This window comes from Eucyclogobius newberryi, unplaced genomic scaffold (assembly GCF_026437365.1).
Source record: "Eucyclogobius newberryi isolate DKJ021-1_F unplaced genomic scaffold, fEucNew1.0.hap1 SCAF_21, whole genome shotgun sequence".
Classification (NCBI taxonomy): Eukaryota; Metazoa; Chordata; class Actinopteri; order Gobiiformes; family Gobiidae; genus Eucyclogobius; species Eucyclogobius newberryi.
In genome coordinates, this window is record NW_027315846.1 from 9,855,561 (window position 1) to 9,876,080 (window position 20,520).

General features: G+C 38.3%; 1 protein-coding gene across 2 annotated transcripts in view; it reads right to left on the reverse strand.

Annotated features, from left to right (window-relative positions):
• Positions 1–286: 286 nt before the first annotated feature.
• The window catches only part of sptb (spectrin, beta, erythrocytic), a 65,799-nt gene continuing 45,565 nt past the window's right edge, over positions 287–20,520 (reverse strand). For both annotated transcript variants that reach the window (XM_072458205.1, XM_072458206.1), the window contains 14 exons: positions 20,210–20,340; positions 18,668–18,872; positions 14,822–15,045; positions 12,759–12,909; positions 11,577–11,821; positions 10,743–10,881; positions 9,050–9,134; positions 7,695–7,891; positions 6,239–6,321; positions 4,892–4,955; positions 3,937–4,193; positions 2,318–2,491; positions 2,126–2,168; positions 287–1,837 (listed from right to left, as the gene is read on the reverse strand). In XM_072458205.1, the coding sequence (XP_072314306.1) occupies positions 1,637–1,837; positions 2,126–2,168; positions 2,318–2,491; positions 3,937–4,193; positions 4,892–4,955; positions 6,239–6,321; positions 7,695–7,891; positions 9,050–9,134; positions 10,743–10,881; positions 11,577–11,821; positions 12,759–12,909; positions 14,822–15,045; positions 18,668–18,872; positions 20,210–20,340 (2,199 nt within the window). In that variant the 3' untranslated portion in view covers positions 287–1,636. The remainder of the gene's footprint in view (positions 1,838–2,125; positions 2,169–2,317; positions 2,492–3,936; positions 4,194–4,891; positions 4,956–6,238; positions 6,322–7,694; positions 7,892–9,049; positions 9,135–10,742; positions 10,882–11,576; positions 11,822–12,758; positions 12,910–14,821; positions 15,046–18,667; positions 18,873–20,209; positions 20,341–20,520) is intronic.

Sequence of the window (20,520 nt, forward strand, 5' to 3'; positions counted from 1 at the left end):
TTCAAGCTGTTTTAGTCGTCTGGCAACCCAAAGTGAGGAACTTATTAAGCCTCTGATAATTTGCCTGAGAAACAAAGCACGAAATTAATAATCTGGCAAAAACATATTTCCTCTTTTGTGAAGGTGTTTAATGTTTTTATGTGCATTTTCCACTGAAAGAACTGTAAAACTAAACTTAAAAAATGTCCGATATACAGTCGTACTACATGTGTGATATGAGCAGAGACTAAAACAGACCTAAAATGCAGTTACAATGACGACGACAACAACAATAAGACAAGTATAATGTATTTTATTTTAAACTTTATTCTCTCAAAAGGTACTTAAACCTGTCAAACATTTCCGGACGTTTTACGCAGCTATCCGAGAGTACAAAATGCAGATTAAAAACCACTGAACAGAAAAGGCAGGTGTGGTGCTGTGGAGGAACAGGAGGAACTGTGAGAAGTGTCTGCGACTTGCATTCTGTAAATAGTGACTTTAAATGGTTAAAAACAACACATCAAACCATTGTAACAGGCTTCGTGAAAATGTCCTATGGCTTCGCTTACCTAAATTTGGCTTAGATTCCTTTTACATTGTCCTGAATAACACATTTTAAGTGCAATATTCTACTCAAATAAGAAATGAAATGGTTTGAAACAGAAAATATTTGAATTGGCGTCACATTTTAGGAGGATTCTGCCCCGGTTAAGTAGTAATAAACATGTATGTATGTATATTTTCTGTATATTATTCAGTACAATTGTGAGACCGAGTGTTTCTTTCTGCTTTACATTCATAGAAAAGCAATATGACTTTTCGTTCATGCTGATCCGGTCTGTTCCACATTTTGGGAAATACCTGGTCCTGTGTTTGGATTGGAGGAAACAGACTTTGGGTCATACTGATTTTACAACTTCAAACTGGGTTAAACGCCTTGCAATTGGTCTTGATTTGAACGTGTCTCGATAGCACCAAGTCAAAGCAAATGTAAAACATACATTGTGGACATGCGTGTGTAGATAATAATGCATACATGAAGAATAAATATGAAATGTAGAGTTCCATACATGACTGCGGCGTATATTTTAGGTGAGTAAAAGCACTCCCTGTTTGTTAACGTTAGTGACAGCAGTCTGACAGTGCATAGATTATATTGATGCGTCCCTGTAGTAACACTGTACAGCACTCGTCTCCTCTGAACGTTGCATTTACAAAGCTTCACTCTCAGCGCGTCCAAATCCAGCACAGTATTACAGTTCACAACCATTTATAAGGCAGATTGTACAAGTACTCGGAGTACTCTCGGGTCACCCTCGTGTACACTCTTTAATGTAGTTCACTTCTATGGCCTAACCTCCCAAAATGAAGCTTAAACTGCAGCAAAAGTAACAATAGGACAATCTTTGGTAGAGTGTGAAAAGAGCGTTCCTGTGCTTTCATTATTTGAATTTGGCAACAAAAATGTGGATCTTTACAATGAAATGCTGCATAAATACAAGCAAATAGTGGCATCAACCTAAACTACAAGAATTATATTGACTCTTGAAAAATAAAAACAAATCTAATTTAAAAGCTTTCTCTAATGGCTTGTACACAAAACTACTTCCTGCTTTTGGGGTTGCCTGGGTAACCCCCGGATGGCTCCGCCTCCTTACTTCTTCTTGGCAAAGCGGCTGAACTTCTTCTCCTTGTCCTTCTTGGCAGAGCTGGGCTCCGGGGTGGAGGAGGAGACCGGTGGCAGGCTCTGGGTTTTGGCCCCTGAGGGCCCCTCCATTGCCGGGAGCTCCAGGGCCCTCTCCAGGGCCCTCTCCATGGCCCTCTCCATGGCCTGACTCCAGCGCTGCAGCTCCTCCTAAAACACACACAGTATAAAGAAAGAGTCCAAGGGCATTGTGCTGTCTACTGGGGCCACAGCCCAATTTATGAGAATGTTCTTTTAGAGATGACATTTAAAACAGGACGCGGCTGTGACTAATCCAAGGTTAGACAAATACAAATGTACATTATGGAGCCAGTTTTACATTACGTGGCCCCATCTGTGCAAAGCCGACGCCGGGATGATTCATCTTAACGTATGTGTTTGTTTGATAAGGCCTCAGATAAGTAAATGTGTTGAATAATAACGTATGAACAGACTTACCTCATCTTTGCACTGGAACAGATATTCCGTGCCGTCTGTCAGACTGTGAGGGACAAGGACAAGAGTGGGTTTCAGTCATTTCTCAAAAACAAAGCCTCTGACTCTCTCGGGCTGTGCATTGTTGTGACTCCGGCTCCTGAACACTCGTCCTTGTGTGATTACAGGCTCTTGGCCGTGAGGCTGGAGTCTTACCGCAGCTTGGCCACGTGCTTCTTCTTCTTGTAGTTACTGAGGATTTCCCAGATGGCGCCGGAGAGAGTCAGGGGCTCTTCTCCGTGGTACGTCAGCCCCTGCCCGAAGCTCTTGGCGTCTTTGTAGACAGTCAGCTGCCCTGGCCTGAGCACGCAGTACAGGTTGTTCCAAGATCTGAAGGAGCAAGACAAAATCTAATGTGAGCAATTAGCGGCGTTCTGCTCGGTTTCCGCTCCAATAAAGCTAAATTGTAATCAACATAATTCATCACACTGAGAACAACAGCCTCATTAAGGTTTCATTTGGCTAATTATCAATACACTGTGTTCCTGAGGTTATTATGACTGCCAGGAAAACACATCATTTGTAAATTGTGGCTTAAACAAAAGGTACTCAACAGGCAGCACTTATAAATGTGGCGAACACGCTCATATCTTTACAGACAATTCACGTTCTAATTTAAAGAATAATCAAGATGAATTATTAAACATGTATTAAGCATCATCGTCTGGAATGGAAACATTTGCAGAGAAAAAATTAGGAAACTATTTATATATTTTTCAAAGCAGAAGTAGCAGTAGCAGATGTAGCAGTAGCAGTAGTATTAGTAGTAGCAATAGAAATAGTAGTAGTAGTAGCAGTAGTAGTAGTAGTAGCAATAGAAATAGTAGTAGTAGTAGCAGTAGTAGTAGTAGGAGTAGTAGTAGCAATAGAAATAGTAGTAGTAGTAGCAGTAGTAGTAGTAGCAGTAGTAGTAGTAGTAGCAATAGAAATAGTAGTAGTAGTAGCAGTAGTAGTAGTAGGAGTAGTAGTAGCAATAGAAATAGTAGTAGTAGTAGTAGTAGTTGTAGCAGCAGTAGTAGTAGTAGTAGTAGTAGTAGTAGTAGCAGCAGCAGCAGCAGTAGTAGTAGTAGTAGTAGTAGTAGTAGTAGTAGTAGTAGTAGTAGTAGTAATAGTAGTAGTAGTAGTAGTAATGGTGGTAGCTATAGCAATAGTAGTAATAATAGTAGTAATAGTCAAAGGTAACAGTCAAAGGTAATAGTCAAAGGTAATAGTAATAGTCAAAGGTAATAGACAAAAGGTAAAAGTAATAGTCAAAGGTAATAGTCAAAGGTAATATTAATAGTCAAAGGTAATAGTAATAGTCAAAGGTAATAGTCATAGTCAAAGGTAATAGTCAAAGGTAATAGACAAAGGTAATAGACAAAGGTAATAGACAAAAGGTAAAAGTAACAGTCAAAGGTAATAGTCAAAGGTAATAGTAATAGTCAAAGGTAATAGACAAAAGGTAAAAGTAATAGTCAAAGGTAATAGTCAAAGGTAATATTAATAGTCAAAGGTAATAGTAATAGTCAAAGGTAATAGTCATAGTCAAAGGTAATAGTCAAAGGTAATAGACAAAGGTAATAGACAAAGGTAATAGACAAAAGGTAAAAGTAATAGTCAAAGGTAATAGTCAAAGGTAATAGTAATAGTCAAAGGTAATAGTAATAGTCAAAGGTAATAGTCATAGTCAAAGGTAATAGTCAAAGGTAATAGTCAAAGGTAATAGACAAAAGGTAAAAGTAATAGACAAAGGTAATAGACAAAAGGTAAAAGCTAAAGGTAACAGTCATGACCTGTTGGATGCTTTCTTCCCAGACTCCTCCACGTCGAGCTTGCGTCCCAGGAGCCCCTCTTGCAGGACGGCCTGGCTCTTCTGGGACTCTGGGGGCAAAGTGGAGGCTCGCTCCGGTTCTTTCAGGCTGGACACTGAAACCGAGGGTTCCAGTTCCAGAGAACCGCTCTCCTTCATCTCAGACTCGATGGGAACTGTGGTGTCGCCCGCTGTGCCCTCCAGCTGACTGGTGCTGGGGGCCACTGCTCCAGACCCAGACTGGGGCCAAACACATTTAAAAACATGAATACAATAATACGTGGAAGTGTAAACAAAAGAGATACAATATTTAAATGGTTAGTGTGTTGAATATGTTAGATTGTTTTTAAATACTGCTGATTAATCCTGATTTTTTTTTTCTTTTAAATATTCAGTGCATAGTTTTCAAGTCCTTAAATTCACAGTGAAACATTTGATATCATAATTTTGCTAATGTCTTGCTATTCCAGAAAACAATGTGTGCATTTTGAACTGCAGATTTCAAACTCTGAATTTAGACTGAATTTAGAGCTTGAAAATCTATGCATTGGATATTTTAAAGGGGATTTTTTAATTCGATTTTTTTCATTTAGAATTCTGCAATGGAGAAAAACAAGGCAGAATCATGCAACTGAAATTCAAAATAGAAAAAATGTAAACATGCTTTGTAAGGGTTAAATGAGTTGTTGTCTAAGAAATCTTACATGACATTTATTCTGCAACAGGCTCTTCAAAGGCAACTATTTACTAGGTATGACGTTCTTAGTTTGCACTGAGCAAAGGTAAGTACACTTCACCCTGAAGTTTGAGAGTAAAGTGGATTCAATGTGGGATAAATGGGGCGTGAAAGCAACAGGGGGATTGGGATGTGATTAAACTAATGTGACAATTATTGACCAGATTAAGTGAATGCAAATGAAGAGGCTGAAGGGACTGACCAGAGTCTGCTCCTCCACAGTGAAAAGCTGGGACGACGCCTCCACAAAACCAGTGTCCTCTTTCCTACAGGGGGAATAAAAGATTAAAAATATATTAAAAATGATATATATAAAAGATCGATTGATGGCATTTGTTTTACTTTTACAAGAGACGCTCAGATAATACAAAGAAGTACTCATTGCAGTAAGTTCAAAGTGCACAATGCCACGTTTTTGTCTGGAGGAGGGTACGGCACCTGCTTGTTTCCATGGAGATGTTATTGCTTTGCCTGGATTGATCTACTGTCGGGCATTAGACTCACACATCTCCTTGGTTACAGGTCAGATCTGTAGCGAGGCAAGCCCACTCGCAGTAACTGTTTTTCATGGTCATTTTGAGCAATAACAACATGATAATCGAATGAATGCAAGGTAGATGAGCTTAATGCCGTACTGTGGAACATAATAGGGAAAGCAATGTAATCGCTATGGAGACGAGCTGGTAGAGTACTCTCCTCTCAAAAGGTTAGGTTTAAAGTTTGGATTATCTGCGAGATAATACACATATTGTTAATGCTAATAATAATTCAGTGATGGAAGTTACTCAGTTTTTGTTAAAGTAAAAGTATCACATTTAAAAAAAAATAAGAAAAGAAAAAGTATTGAAGTACTTTTCTGAAAATGTATTGTAAAAGTAAAAATTAACAGCATTTCACACAGATTTTGAGAACTTAAAGCGTTAAACGTAGTGATTTTGATCAAGAAAAGTGCAGATTTTTGGCCAACAGGAGCAACGTCCAATCAATTTCATACATTTTCTTGTACATTTCATCTTTATATTTTTGTTTGCTCAAAGTCTTGAACTCAAAAACCTCACGCAGAATCTCACCATGAGCGTGCTAAAAACAACCCCTTATACCGTACGAAAACGACTTCACTTTTCAGTCCAGTACAAGACGCAGTGAAGGAAACGTGAAAAGTATCCACTGTAAAAATGACACCTAAACAGATACTTTAGTACTTTCCAACACTGATTTAATTGATTCAAAACAATACTTAGCGCCTTTAAAACATTCAAACAGCACTATAAACGTAATTTCCTTTTTCCCTTTTTGTGTTACTTCCATTGTGTTGCCTCGGCTGAAGTCTGCGAACGCTCTTCAACTATTTTCCGTCCGGCACATAATAGATCTCCCTTTTGTTCATAGCCATCCATCAAACTCCCGCTTATTATCGCCCATTTATAAACGTCTTCACATCTTTCAAAAACCGCCCCCCCCCCCCAAGTCAGTTATTGTCAGCTATTGTCCGTGTAATTCTGTTGAAATCCCGCTTGCGTTTGGTGCCCGTCCTGCGCACACCGTGTACCTGCTGTCTCGGTCCGATCGCTGCTCGTCTTTAATGAACTGCTCCATCTCCTGCTGGTCCCTCCTCAGGCTCAGCAGCTCCAACTGCAACACACAAGCCAATCAATATCCAATCCGCCGCGGCTACGATTTACTGCCACGGCCGCGGAGCCGGCGGGCCCCGCGTCAACGTTTGGCGAGTAAAAGACAAAAGTGTTCAGTTTCTGTAATTAAAACTCGGCGGTCCAATTTAAGCCGATGCCGAATTCGGTTAGTCTGAGGTGTTTGCGAACAAGAGTAGAGAGGGTTTTTTAATATATTTGACATAATATGAAGCTAAACCAGAGGTGGATTGAACGTTTATAGATGAATTGTTGCTGTCTTACTGTTACTTACTGTTTTCGTTTGTATGTGGTGGTATTATGATGTCAAAATCAAATATCCAGACAATAATTGATACAGAAATTAGCAATGCGATTAGATGAAAACTATCAAAAGGGGGAAAATTGCTTTAAAATGGAGCTACTAAAAGACCACCTGATGATAATAAAGAAATGGCTCTTATTTTGTATCGAAATTACATTTTATTGTATACAATACTTTGTTTTTTTAATGATTCTGCGATTCAAATTGGTGTTGAGCTTTTTCTTAGTATCAAAATCGAAGTTGAAGCGCTTTTATTGTGACAACAGTCGAATGTAGTCCCAATTATCATGTCAATCTCAATCCACTCTAAACCTTTTGACTAGAACTGGGAGAATCGATAGACCTAGACATAGTTTTGAAGTATCGACACTGACTCAGAACAAATGTGAGTATCGATGTTGTTTTGCAAATATTGGCAGTAATGAACATACTGTACGTAAATTGTAGGTTTAAGCATCTATTTTTAAACATTAGGGCCATTTCTGTATTGATTTCATCTGTGTCAGCTGCTCTATTTGTCATTCAGAGCCTATTTGAAACACTTTTTATACATTGAAATCCCAGCAAAGGAAATAAATCATTAAACAAAACAAAAAATCTGTAGTAAATGGAATTGTGGCACGTTCGTTAACTCCTTGAATTGAGTCTAGCATTGACACATTCATCTGCTCAATTTTTTAACTATTTTTCTATCATGTCTAGCACTAACTTAATAATTACTAACTAATAATTCAACGACCACTTTGGCAGTTCCCTTATGGAGAATGTCTGCAGATTAAAATCCTACAGACACTTAAAGGTGCACTATGTAACTTTCCAGGTGACGGGTCCACCACCTGCTTGTCTCTATGGCGATAGCATGACTTTGCCTGAAATGTTCCACAGTATGATTTAATGCCATATAAAAGTTACACAGCGCACCTTTCAATTTGGTTTTCCTATCCCATCTGTTTTTATTGTATTATCTCCTACTCTTGTGGATGTTCTCAGCTTGTCTAAGTCCAGATGACCGTTGCCGTGCCCCTGTTTCACGTCCTGCAGCGCTCGCGTACCGTGGTCAGCCGCTCCAGAGCCGAGAAGCGCTCCTCCCACGTGGCTGTGGACTTTTCGAAGGCCTCGTGTCTCTTGATGAGTTTCTCCACCTCGTCCACCGTGTGTCCCAGCTCCCAACTGGACACGTACGGCTCCTGCGCGATGAGCCACATCTCTGCCACCGAGGCGTCCCGAGCGAATTGACACACCTCAAGGACTGGAGAGGGAGAAAAGTACAGTCTTTTATTTGACTGTACGTGGCTTTGTTTCTGCGCATCTGTTGCTCATCTAATGTATTATGGTCATATTTGATGGTATTGCTAAATTATTATTACTTTTGTATGTTAGATTGTACATTTATCATGGAGCACTTTAATTAGGGTGTACGTTCATGAAAGGGGCTGTACCTGGACGCCGGGTGGCGTTAAAAGTAGGTCAGCCACGCCTATTAATTTGTGTGGCCCAGGTGTGTTGTGGGTGTTGTACCCCTGCGCGCCTCAAATGTGTGTACTTCGAACCGTGGACTTAATAAAAGTTGCAAAACGGAATCGTCGTATCATTCAAGGGTGCAACACATCACTTTGGAAGCGGCTGTGTCTGTAAATTGTGCAGTATTTTTACAGTGAAGTTGGATTTCATATTGTGTTATGGACTGACAAATATGTAACGAATACTGAAATGCAAAAAGAAGTATTTTGTATTAAATATGATGTCACATTCAGTCATTTGAAACAGCTTTAGACATTTTATGCTTGATATGTTATGCTCTATGACTTAAACTATTGTATAGAGAGCAGGGGGAAATGAGATAAATCCCAATGTTGTACAGATAAAGTACATTGTTGTTGCTGAAAAGATTAGCTGAGGTGCCATAGCAATTATCAATTCAAAATATATTTGGAAAAACACACAAAATGGCACCTATAAACAGGAAACTGAGCCTCACTAATAACCATTAATTATAGCGCTGGGATTGTGTCATCACATCATACACGTCAATCTAGTATTAAATCTATAGAAATGTGATAATGCTAAATACTAAGCACTGACCTTGCAGCTTTTTGGGTTGTTTCACAGCTCTTTTGTTTACCTTTTCATATTTCTTTGAATAATGGATGTTTTGCCACAACAATGTTCCTTTTTTGACTCTTGATCCTGAGCTCCTTTAAGCAGCTTTATTGCAATACATCACTTGAAATCCTCGGATAAGTCCATGTAATACAGTAGATGCTCTGGTCCATTTCCCGACTCCAGCTCAGACATTGCCCTTTCTGCTTTTCATATCATTGTGTGAAGGCTTTTGCTAACTGCAGCTACACGGTTAAACCTGGTGTTTTGTGAGGGTATTATAGGTCAAAGTTTCTGCTCTACTCACGCAGTCGGAGCCAGTCCCATCTGTCGTCCCATTTGAACATCATCTCCTTCCTCTTCTCCATGAGCTGCACCAGCTTCTCTTTGATCTGACAAAGGCAATGAAGGCAGCTGAGGTTACGTATCTGTTTTATTAAGTAGCCCAAAACCCCCAAGATTATAAACCATTAAGGTTTAAGAACATGTATTGTGGAGTGATTAACCCGGCACTACATTCAGACCCGGGTCAATTGCTCATTTAAATTCCCTCACCTCCTCCAGTTGTAATTAGTGTAGCTTTATACTCTCCCAAGTGAATTTAGGAGGACTTTTTCCTCTCTTTTTAGGATGCCCAGTTGGTTCCCAGACTGCAACAATCGTGGCCAGAAAAGTAATTAATTCTAGTGAAAGCGGAGGTTTGGAAGGATGAAAGAAAGAGCGACTACACCACAGCTTATCAAAAGGAGGTACAAGTCCTCCAATGATACATATGCTTGATCAGCAGCAGGGTGTCTAAACTAATGCGGCTTTCAGACTGATTTTTGTTGGCCCTTAGGCTTCCTGCTTAATTGGCTACTATTTCTCTACTATGTTAACCTTAAATATCAAACATTTTGGTGTGAAACAGAAAGGTCCAAGCCTGAATAAAGATGTAGTGGCTCAGACAAACATCTGAATAATTCACTGTGTTAACCACCAGTCTACAGCTCTCTACTCTACCACTATTTTGGATGTTAAAAGTCTGGTCACTCGTGTTCTAAGAAGATGACAAAATCTCCAGAGGAACAACTCCTCCAGAAGACGTTACATCATGTGAACTTTCCCTAATTAGATAAACTCTGTATTAGCTAAACTCTTCTGCCCCCTTGTGAACATGAACATCTTGGACTGTTCACATAGTTCTCTTGGGCAGGCAAATCTTTCAGACCACGACCCGAGTAGAGCTGGGTTTCGATTCAAATTTCAAGAATCGATTCGATTCCGATTTTTACGTTTCAAAATCGATTTTTTTCGATTTTCTCAGATTCCATCCGATTCGCTCCGATTTCGATCTGATTTCCGATTCGATCCGATTTCAATTCGATCCGGGGGTTAATGTTATTAAAAATGAAAAATGTATTTGAACCGTTTCCTTCACTTCATGACTGTGTAGAGAAGCAACATATTAAAACTAATCAAAGCAATTTTAATTAAAGCAAATCTTACAAGTATTGGTAGTTACTGATGGAAGACTGATGAAAAGGTTAAGGGTCAATCTACCTTCAAGAAAGATAATCCAGGAGTCCTGAATTATCTTTCTTGAAGGTAGATTGAAGTTCACTGAGGGAAATGTAGAAAATGATTTTAATTAAAAAAAAATATTTAAAAAAAAATCGATCTTTGGACGTACGAATCGATAATCGGTCATTAATATGCGAATCAATTCAAAATCGGAAAATCAATTTTTTCAACCCAGCTCTAGACCCGAGTATCATTGTATTGCAAATGTCGTCATCACCTGGTTTCAGAATGATGAAAAAATAGCACAGTTGCCATATAAAGTAACAATTCAAAACCATTTACTATATCGAAACGGTCTAGTGTTGTAGCTCACTCTACCGCGCGCTCACACAGTAATCAACCACTCTAACTTGGATTAACTTCTCCATGGAGACAAGCAGCTGTACGCTCCACCAGAAAAGCTCCCTCGGGTACAGCGGCACTGAAGAAAAGCCCACCTCTGCAGAGTCGCGGTGCTTTCGTGCCAGCAGAGCGGTGCCCAGCTCTGTGCAGGCGGTGAGTTTGGCTCTGCGCGCCTCGATCTCGGAGCGAATCCCCTGGTGGTCCTTCTGCAGCCGCTCCACCGAGGGGACGTCCCTGAGGAGGGAGAGGAGACAGAAGAGGGATGAGTGTAATCACAGCTTACTAATGCCTGATAAGAACCAATATTTATTACACTCAAAATGGTGCAGTGGCGCATAATCTTGTATTAATGGGTCGTCAATTATATTCAACTATATTTGGACATATTTAAACGCGTCCAAGTGTAAGGTAAATGAGGTACTGGGAAAGTTAAGAATGCGATTTGAATAATGGAGATAAATCATGTACCGCTGCAGACTGCTACCTTGGGCTTCACTTGTTACATTCAATTAACTTATTTTTCTGCTATTTCAATCTATAACTCACTGTAAGTAACAAAATGAATAAAAAGATTTGTGAATTTAAGTTTGGGGCAGCTTAGGACAGGACAGGAGCGAATAAATTGGTATTGGAAAATTATTCTTAGTATTTTAATATTACACTACATTATATTATATTATACTATACTATACTATACTACTATATAATATATTTTTTGTGAGGAATTTACAAAAGGAAAAGCCACATATATTGAACCTGATCAGTGACATTGGTGGTCCTTTATTGTTCTTGTCCAGCCCAAAACACATCAGTCATTTGCAAGTCCATCTCAGTTAAACCCTCCAAGTCATAAAACAATGTAATGATGTCCCCACAGTAATTGCCTAAACTATGTTCATATTTTGGTATAACATATTTCCCTCTTGTACCTTGGTTTCTCCTGTGTGTCTATCTGCTTGATGATGCTCTCCATCCAGGCCATGAGGTCCCGGACCATGGTGAAGAACTTGAACTTGTCCGCGGTGTCGACGAGCTCCGCCCTGCGCCCGTCACTGGCCTCCAGCAGACTCTTCCAGGCCTGGAGCACGTCCCGCTCTGAGGCCTGGATGGCCGTCGCCTGCTCCCCCGCGTACTGAGCGTGGAGGCGGGCGGCGGTCTCCTGGTACTGCTGCACCTGAAGCCCGGGAACAGAGAAAGACTTAGATATTATAGATATTATTGTACTCTTTATGTAATATTTTAGGTTAAATGTCTCTCATTTGTCCAGGAATGTTCAATGGTAGAAAAGGTTTCAAAGGTAGTCATCTGGGCAATGTTTTTGATTAAAAAAACCAACATTTATTATTATTATATTATTGATTATGTATAATTTTATATTTGTATGACTTTTTGTGAGTGTGGAACAATTGCTTTTTCGAGGATTAATAAAGTTTCTATCTATTATTGTGTTGCTCAGGAAAATATTTAATTTACAGGCCTTGCAAAAAGTTTTATGCCAATACACGGTGAAAAAATGGTGATAGGTTTGCAATTTACTCTTTGTCTGGCAGCGTTTTTTCAAAAGCCAATTTAAGTTTGAGCAATAAGAATATTATTCCATCATTTTAGAACAGCTCCCCTAAACTATACTGTAATAATGAATGTGTAGAGGATTAATTCAATATGTTTTTGCGAATAAACTCTTCAAATAAACATACTATTGCACCTTAAAATAAAATAATAATTACCTATGTGACAGAAGGCTATTATTATATAACATATAGTGCACCTTTAATGGCTGATTGTGAAGTGAAACAACTGCATCATTGGGGAAAAACAACTATTTTCTGTACTGTTTATCTAGTCTTTAAGAGACAACTTTTAATCCATTGTAAGCCTTGAGTTTTAACAACTTTTTAAATCCTCATATAGTTCTTGTCCTTTCTGTCCTTGAGAAGTGGTCGCTCAGACTCAGAGCTGATAAAGACATAAGACCTCTTCATAATGGGCCAAATCCTCTGCCCCCTTAGGATAACGCTTTATAGTGCTGGCCTAAAATAGCGTGGGCCATTCTCATCAGTTTTTTTGCCTGGTGGCTGGCTCCTGTCGAGTGGAGTCTATGGGATTTGTACCTGTTTGCCCAGAGCTGTGATGTCTCTCTCAAAGGCAGCGTGCACTCGGTGGAACGACTCCGCTTTGCTGAAATCATCCCCCACGTCTTCCGGCAGTTCGGTCTTCTTCTCGTAGATCTGGGCCACCAGCTCTTTGCCATCTTCGAAATATCTGAAAAATAGAAAATCAGTTTGTTTTAGCCAGAGCTGTTTTTGAAAAAGAACAAAAAATATATAGGGGGAAATCTAGCTCAGTGCAGTATACGTTTGAGTTTCTCCGGCCAGCACCATCAGATTGAAAATGACAATCTGATGGTCTGATGGAGTTACCTTCAGCGACACCAATTTCCAATCTAAAATGATCTAATCCTCTACAACACTCCATGTAATCTAATCCAATCTTATTGGAACAGGACCACAAATATTGAACTATGGTTGGCCACAGCTTCTGACAGGTTCCTCTACTCGCAGCATTTATTTATTTTATTTATTTTATTTATTTTATTTATTTTATTTATTTTATTCATTTTATTCATTTTATTTACTTTATTTGTTTTATTCGTTTTATTCGTTTTATTCATTTTATTCATTTTATTCATTTTATTCATTTTATTCATTTTATTCATTTATTTAAATTGTGTGTTATTCACGCTAACATAAGCGTTAGCAGCGTTAGCATTTAAAAGTTGAATAGAAATGTCGATATAAGCAGAAAAAACATCCTTTGATTCCTAAAGATAAAACAGCCCACGTGAAGTCCAAAGTTCACACATAACACCAAGAGAGGAAGGGAACCAGCATAAAACAGCATAAAACAGTTCCACAAAATGAATTATATGAAGTCATTATCTACTTTATCTCAGACCATCTGTTTAATAATTCATACTTTAATATGAAGCATGTTTCACCTTTACTAATTGATTGCTTCTGTGTTCTGCAAATAATACTTAAAACCCTTAAAATGTGCAAACCAATATTGTTCTGTTGGTTTATTGCTGTTTAATTTATTGAGTTTGATGTTAATGAAATGAATTCTCTACTGTACAATATTATATTTAAGTTGTAAAATAGCAAATTAAATAAGTCAGATTTTGTACTTTTTGTTTGTGTTTGTTTTGCTGAGTGAAAGAACTGCATCGAACTGATTGATTAAACTCTCCTTGACAATTATTTAAGTTTTAAGTCACAGTTTTGTTCCATTTCAAAGGGGCCACATTAAGTGCTTTCTATTGGGATTTCAAACCGGCTGATTGTATTGACTCAAAGTGGCTCCTGGGGACTGGACTTCTCCATTATTACTTTGCCAATACAGACTCGACTTGTTTGGTTAACTTTATTCCCGTTTGCATTCTCGCTGAGTGGGCATGTCAGGATGGATAAACTTTAAAATGAATAGTGATTATAAATGACACGAGAGGATAAAAGAGCGGCTGCGGCTGCATGACACTCGAAATCAAATTATTGTCAGATTTGTGGAGTTATAAGATTATTAAAATGACATTCAAACATGAAAAAAACAAACAACAACAAATTACTCACATAAAATTTACAGTTTGAATGTAATTTAAATATACTTAAAGGTCCAGAAATGAGATAATAATCAGATTTTGGTGCGCAACATATTCTATAACAAAAAAATCTAGTAAATCAGCTTTTACAATATGAAGAAATAAAAACTATTTACTCTTAAATAATACGGTTTGTTTTAATGAATGTGGTCGAATAATATAGGCAAATGGAAGTCTGTAACAGTAAAATGCTGAATCTCTTTTTTTTACCTATTTTGTCAATAAAGACGAAGACATTTTCACATTTTTTTTCTGTCTAAATATAAAGCTGAGATTGTTCACTTATTTAATTTGTGCTGTCAATTATCTTCATGACATTCAATCGTAACATTTCTCCTCAGTGATCACAGTAAGCTCGGGGTGCGTTCACACTTTCATAAACTAGGACTAGAAAAGGACAAAACCAGGTCCACATCATCAACTAAACTCGGCTCAGTTTTGGACCAAATAACCATCCCACCGTCAGTGACATGCCCCGTCCCGTTCTCGACTTGCTTCTGTGTTTCTCCGTCTTACTTGAGCAGCTCGTAGGAGGCGGTGAGCAGCTGCCCTCGCGTGTCGATGAGCTCCAGGAGGTCGGCCCAGCTCTCATTGATGCCGTCCTTCCACTCCGCCATCGCCGCCGCTTCGCCGTGGCCGCCCTCGATCAGCTCGTCGATCGTCTCGTTCACAAAGTCCACCCGGTCCTGGCCCGCCATCCCCGTCTCACGAGCGAACTCACGGAACTTATCCCTGAGCAGCTGGAGGAACAGAAGAGGAGAGAAGAGGAGAGAAGAGGTGTAAAACTGACTTAACCATGTGCGATACTGTTATATTCATGTGCAATTACTGTCGTACTCACATGCAATAATGTCACATTCATGTGCACATAACTGATGAAAATAGAGTGTTTATTTTACCATTATTATTATTATTAGTATTATCTTGTCTTACGCTAGCTGTTATTTTTATTTTTATTTTTTTTATTTTTTATTGATTTATTTATTTATTTTTTATTTTTTATTTTTATTTTTATTTTTATTTTTATTTTTATTTTTATTTTTATTTTTATTTTTATTTTTATTTTTATTTTTATTTTTATTTTTATTTTTATTTTTATTTTTATTTTTATTTTTATTTTTATTTTTATTTTTATTTTTATTTTTTAATTTTATTTTTATTTTTATTTTTATTTTTATTTTTGTTTTTATTTATTTTTTAATTTCATTTTTACCTTTATTTATTCCCCTCTATTCCTTATTAGGAAATGAGAGGTTCTGTCTATAGGAGTTTTTGTTTATAAGAGTTCTTCTATTAAGAGTGTTCCTATAAGTTATCTGTCCTTTTCCTCTGTATCTACCTGCGTTGCAACAATGAAATTTCCCCATGTGTGGACAATAAAGGAATATCTTATCTTATCTTAAAAGAACGACAGGTAAATGGTGATGTTACTTTGCTCATCACAGAGACTGACGTGTGTTTGGAATGGACAGGCATTGTGCAATTTTAGTTTTACATTTGAATAACACTACTGAACGTTTTATCAGTTTCAAAATCTGAATTAAGTACCGTATTTTCGGCATTATAAGGTGCACTTAAAAACCTTTAATTTTCTCATAAAACGACTGTGCGCCTTATAATCCAGAGTGCCTTATATATGGATACATTCTGGTTGTGTTTACTGATCTCGAAGCGATTTTATGTTGTACACGTTTTGTTTCGCTTAATGCGCCTTATAATCCAGTGCGCCCTATAGTACAGAAAATACGGTAAGTCATTCTAACCAAAAAACATGCAGCCTCTAATAATTATAACATATTTAACTCCCTAATTGTAAGTCTTAGTTTGGTAATCAATAGGAACATTATTTCAGTTGGTCAGATGTGTTTAGGCCAATAACTACGTATAGACTTTACGTTTGGCTTTTCCTCTTCTGTGTAAAGAAAGAGTTTTGTTTTTTGCGTGTAAAGTTAATCAGCCGTTTTGACCAGTGTGTGATGTTTTATATTCTATCTCAAATCAACTTTTAAAAGAGCAATACAAGGTTCGAATTCATTTCAAAACCATCATTATTTCATATCAGACACAGTTAATTGGTAGAATTGATTGTGAAAAACAACAAATATAACACTTTTTCCATTCTAATGTAAGAAAACCCTTGGATTTCTGGACATAGACTTGAGTCAGGTTTGGAAAGTTTATTATTTACAGCTGATAAAGCAGTTTATTCAAGTTCTAAAGTGAATTCATTGTCGCTTTGATAATTTTTTAGATCATTGCCTAGAATTATTGCATTGGTATTACGGTATACAACGCCATACACAAAAATATTATTTATCGAGATATTTTCAGAGGCAATACATCGTCCATCAAAAAAAGTGATTGTGACAGGCCTAAATGTACTGTATCTATCTAATCACTTTTTCACAAGCCATTTTCCGAGCCAAGATGTTAGCACGTCTCTCCCCCATGCTAAGACTGAATTCAATACAATGCTATATAATTACCACAATATGTCTAAAATGTCCCGGTCCCAAGAAACGATCTACAACACCTGATATCACACCTAAAAGCTCGCTAAACATAACGTAATGTAACATAAGCTGACATCTCTTCAGTGTCTCCAGTCTGTTCCCTCTGCCGCAGATGGCCCTGATTACTTTACACCAAAAACAGCAAAAGAACAAAATGAGAAAATCATTGTTTCCTCTGGAGGTTTGTCTGTTTCCTCGCTGTTGTTTGTAAAAAAAATCAGCCTTTGATTTCTCTGTTCATTCAACACACTGACAAAACACTAAGGCCTCTTTTGAAATGGGTTTATCTCCAGCTGCCGGGGCTAGAACAGGCTAAAACTGTACGTGATCTAGGTTTGTACAGTATACGGCACTTTTAACGTGTCAGATATGTAACCAGGGCAACCGTGGCAGTATTCCCCATGTAAGGAGAAGGTGGCGAGTTCAAACCCCGTCTGTGTCTCGGGGCAATACTCTTCATCCACATTGATCTCTGCGTGTGGCTGTTGCAAACGGAGGGGCATCTGATGTAAACATGTAAACATATGTGACTAGTATGATCAAAGGGAGCAACAAAAATACAAATACAAATACTTATTATCCTACTATTGTTACTACAGGGGTGGGTGATTTGCAATACTCGTGCAATTTGCAATACTTCTTCTTCTTCTGCTTATCTAGAGTGGGTTTGAGCACAGGGGCCCGGACACTTCCTCCAGCTCCTCTCTCTGGGGGGTCTCGAGACGGGCCACAGAGAGATATAGTCCCTCCAGCGTGGTTATAGTCATACTTGGATATTCGTAATTGTTAACTGGACTATGCAGACTCTAAAACACGCACGAAAAGAACTTTTATAAAAAATATTGTGGTATTATTAAATCTAAATATCAAAAACAGAAAACCATTTGTAATTTTCAGTAATATGACTTACAATGTTCTGTATCTAAAAGCCTTCAGTCACCACATTTCAACCTTTATTTGGTTAAAAATGGATTTAAAATATCTCAAAGTACAATAGATAGAAATAATCCTTTGACAAGTTGACTATTCAAAAAATAATTGCTGACTGGTCAAATACTTAGCAACTAGAGTGCTCTGCTTCTTATGAGAGGTCACACTTTACTGTGATTGGTTAAATTCCTCCTTTCACTCACTCAGAGTCAGGCAGAGGTGAGTGAGTTTGAGTAGAACTACTTTAAACAAAGAAGCCTTGAATTACAGCTGGGAGAATCTCAACACATCCTCACATTGCAAAACAATAAAAATAAGTAGCGATTACATTTATTGATATTTTGCTATTACAGGTGGTTTCAGCCCTGGATATTCAGATGCTAATCAGGTACCTAGTGATGAGGGAGCTACAGACAGCTAACTATAGGATTTCTACAGCCCATTACAGGGCAGTTGAAGTAACAAAGAAGATTCATTTCAGGGGAAACTTAAAACAGTGCAAACAAATACATTGGACCTTAACCCTAACGTGAAATGTGCTGTATAAATAAAGTAGATTGGATTAATAATTGTCCGTAATGTCTATGTCTCTGTGTCAGCCCTGCGACGAGTTGGCCACTGTCCAGGGTGTACCCCGCCTAAGGCCCAAAGTCACTGGGATAGGCTCCAGTCACCCGCGACCCCGAAAGGGAACAAGCGGTAGAAAATGGATGGATGGATTAATAATAACACTCATACATATTCTAGGCCTATTCATGGGTTTTTGTTTTCTGTTTTATACAAAGTTTTGAGGACTTTTTTTTTCAAATTAAAATGATATCATATTTTGTTTCAAATTGTTAAACGCTCTGGCAATCTTTCATCGATCTGAAAGCCCATGGATTGACCGTTGTGATGTGTTTGGGATTATCAGTCGTACCGTGACGTGGTCCAGGTCCTGTCCCATCTCCTGCGAAGAGGCCACGACGTCCCGCTCTGCGATCCACTGCTCCAGCTCCAGCACCTCCCGACTCAACAGGAAGTGCTGGAAGGTGTGGTCCAGCTTCTTCCTGCGGTCCTCGGCGAGCTCCTTCAGCCCGGCGTACTGCTTATCCACCTGGCTCTGGCGTCTGATGATGGCCTCGCTGAAGAGGGAACGCGACAGCAGAGTCAGGAGGGAGCACAAACTGAGTAAAGGGCAAAGACTCTAAAGACAAACTCAATGTCCGCACTTATTACATGCTTGTCCTTTTAACCGTATTACATTAGAGCAGACCTGGGGCAGTATAGAGATGACTGAACCCTCTCTTACTTGGTATATTAAACTGGTGGTTATTCATTCATTGTTTTTAGATAATTTTCCATTTGTACCAAAAGCAGTATTTTGTAGTTGTTAACTAAAAACCCTCCATAATTGTTTCAGTCGTAATCTACTGATGAAACACACTCGCAGTATTGTAACTTACACTGGCACATTTTGCGTGATTCCTATTCAAATAATATCTATTGAGCACTGTTTATGCCTTAGTTTGTTGGTTGTATTAAACTTTTCTGGAGGAGAATACATCATCATCAAGGTTCTCTCTTTGCTTAGTATGTTCCGCAATATGGAAATTATTTGTCAATGTTGCGTTTATTCAATTGCAGGACATAATCATGTGCAATACTGACTTAATCATGTGCAATACTGACTTAATCATGAGAAATACTGTCATATTCATGTGCAATACTCTGACATAATGTCAATCATCCTGGTGCAATATTCTCCGTCCATAAAACAGCTTTAAATAAGAGTGTTACTATTGTTACTATTACTTTTTTTTACTTTTTATTAAGAGTGTAAGAGCTTTTCTATTAAGAGTGTTTTTTATTAAGTTATATGTTCTTTGTTGTTTACTTCTGTACCTACTTTGTGTTGCAACACTTTAATTTCCCCATTGTGGGACAAATAAAGGCTTATCTTATCTTATCTAATTGGTCAAAAACACCTGAAAAACATATTTTCATACTGGATATCATACAGTCTCTCAACAGAAGTAACGTGCCCTTCTTATCTCCATGGAGACAGATAAGTTTAGTGCTATACTGAACATCTATGAAGACATTCTACATAATGCACCTTTAATGCACAGTTTAGTCCACAAACTAAGGCCTCAACTCAGTCTCTACTCATCTTCAGTTTGTCTTTACTTGTAGATTATTCTTGCATTTCCTTCCATATATATATATTTTTTCTTCAGTGAGGATATTTCAATTTCACCGGTCATACCACATGTTCTTTTGAATAACTCGCGGCCCTGCAGGGAGGACGCCACAAATGAGAAAAGGGCGTCGAAGTGTACTCTAGATGGACGTGCGATTACGAGACTGATTACGCTTCGCACGGTTGTCACCCTTATCTCACCACGCCATAACTGACTGAGACAACAGGAGTAAATTAGTGACCGGGAAAAGATATTTTTTGATCAAAACATAGACAGACCCGTCCGGATGTTCTTCCGCAAACATCTTCTGCGCGCGGTCGGCCAATTTTTGAATGGCATCCTCGTAGTCGTCCACATCTTGTTTCAGGATGGTGTGTCTCTTTAGCATCAGCATGGCACTTTGTTCGTCCTGATAATGTGAAACAAAAATAGTTGATCAAACAATGAGCGGTAAAGTAAAGGGCATGTAAAAAAAAAAAAGCAATCATCAAGAAACTTATTGCAGGAGACAAGACATCAAAGCAGACTAAAAACACCCAAATAGGTTTTAAATTGAGAGTGGCACTTATGAGAACCATGTCCACGTAAT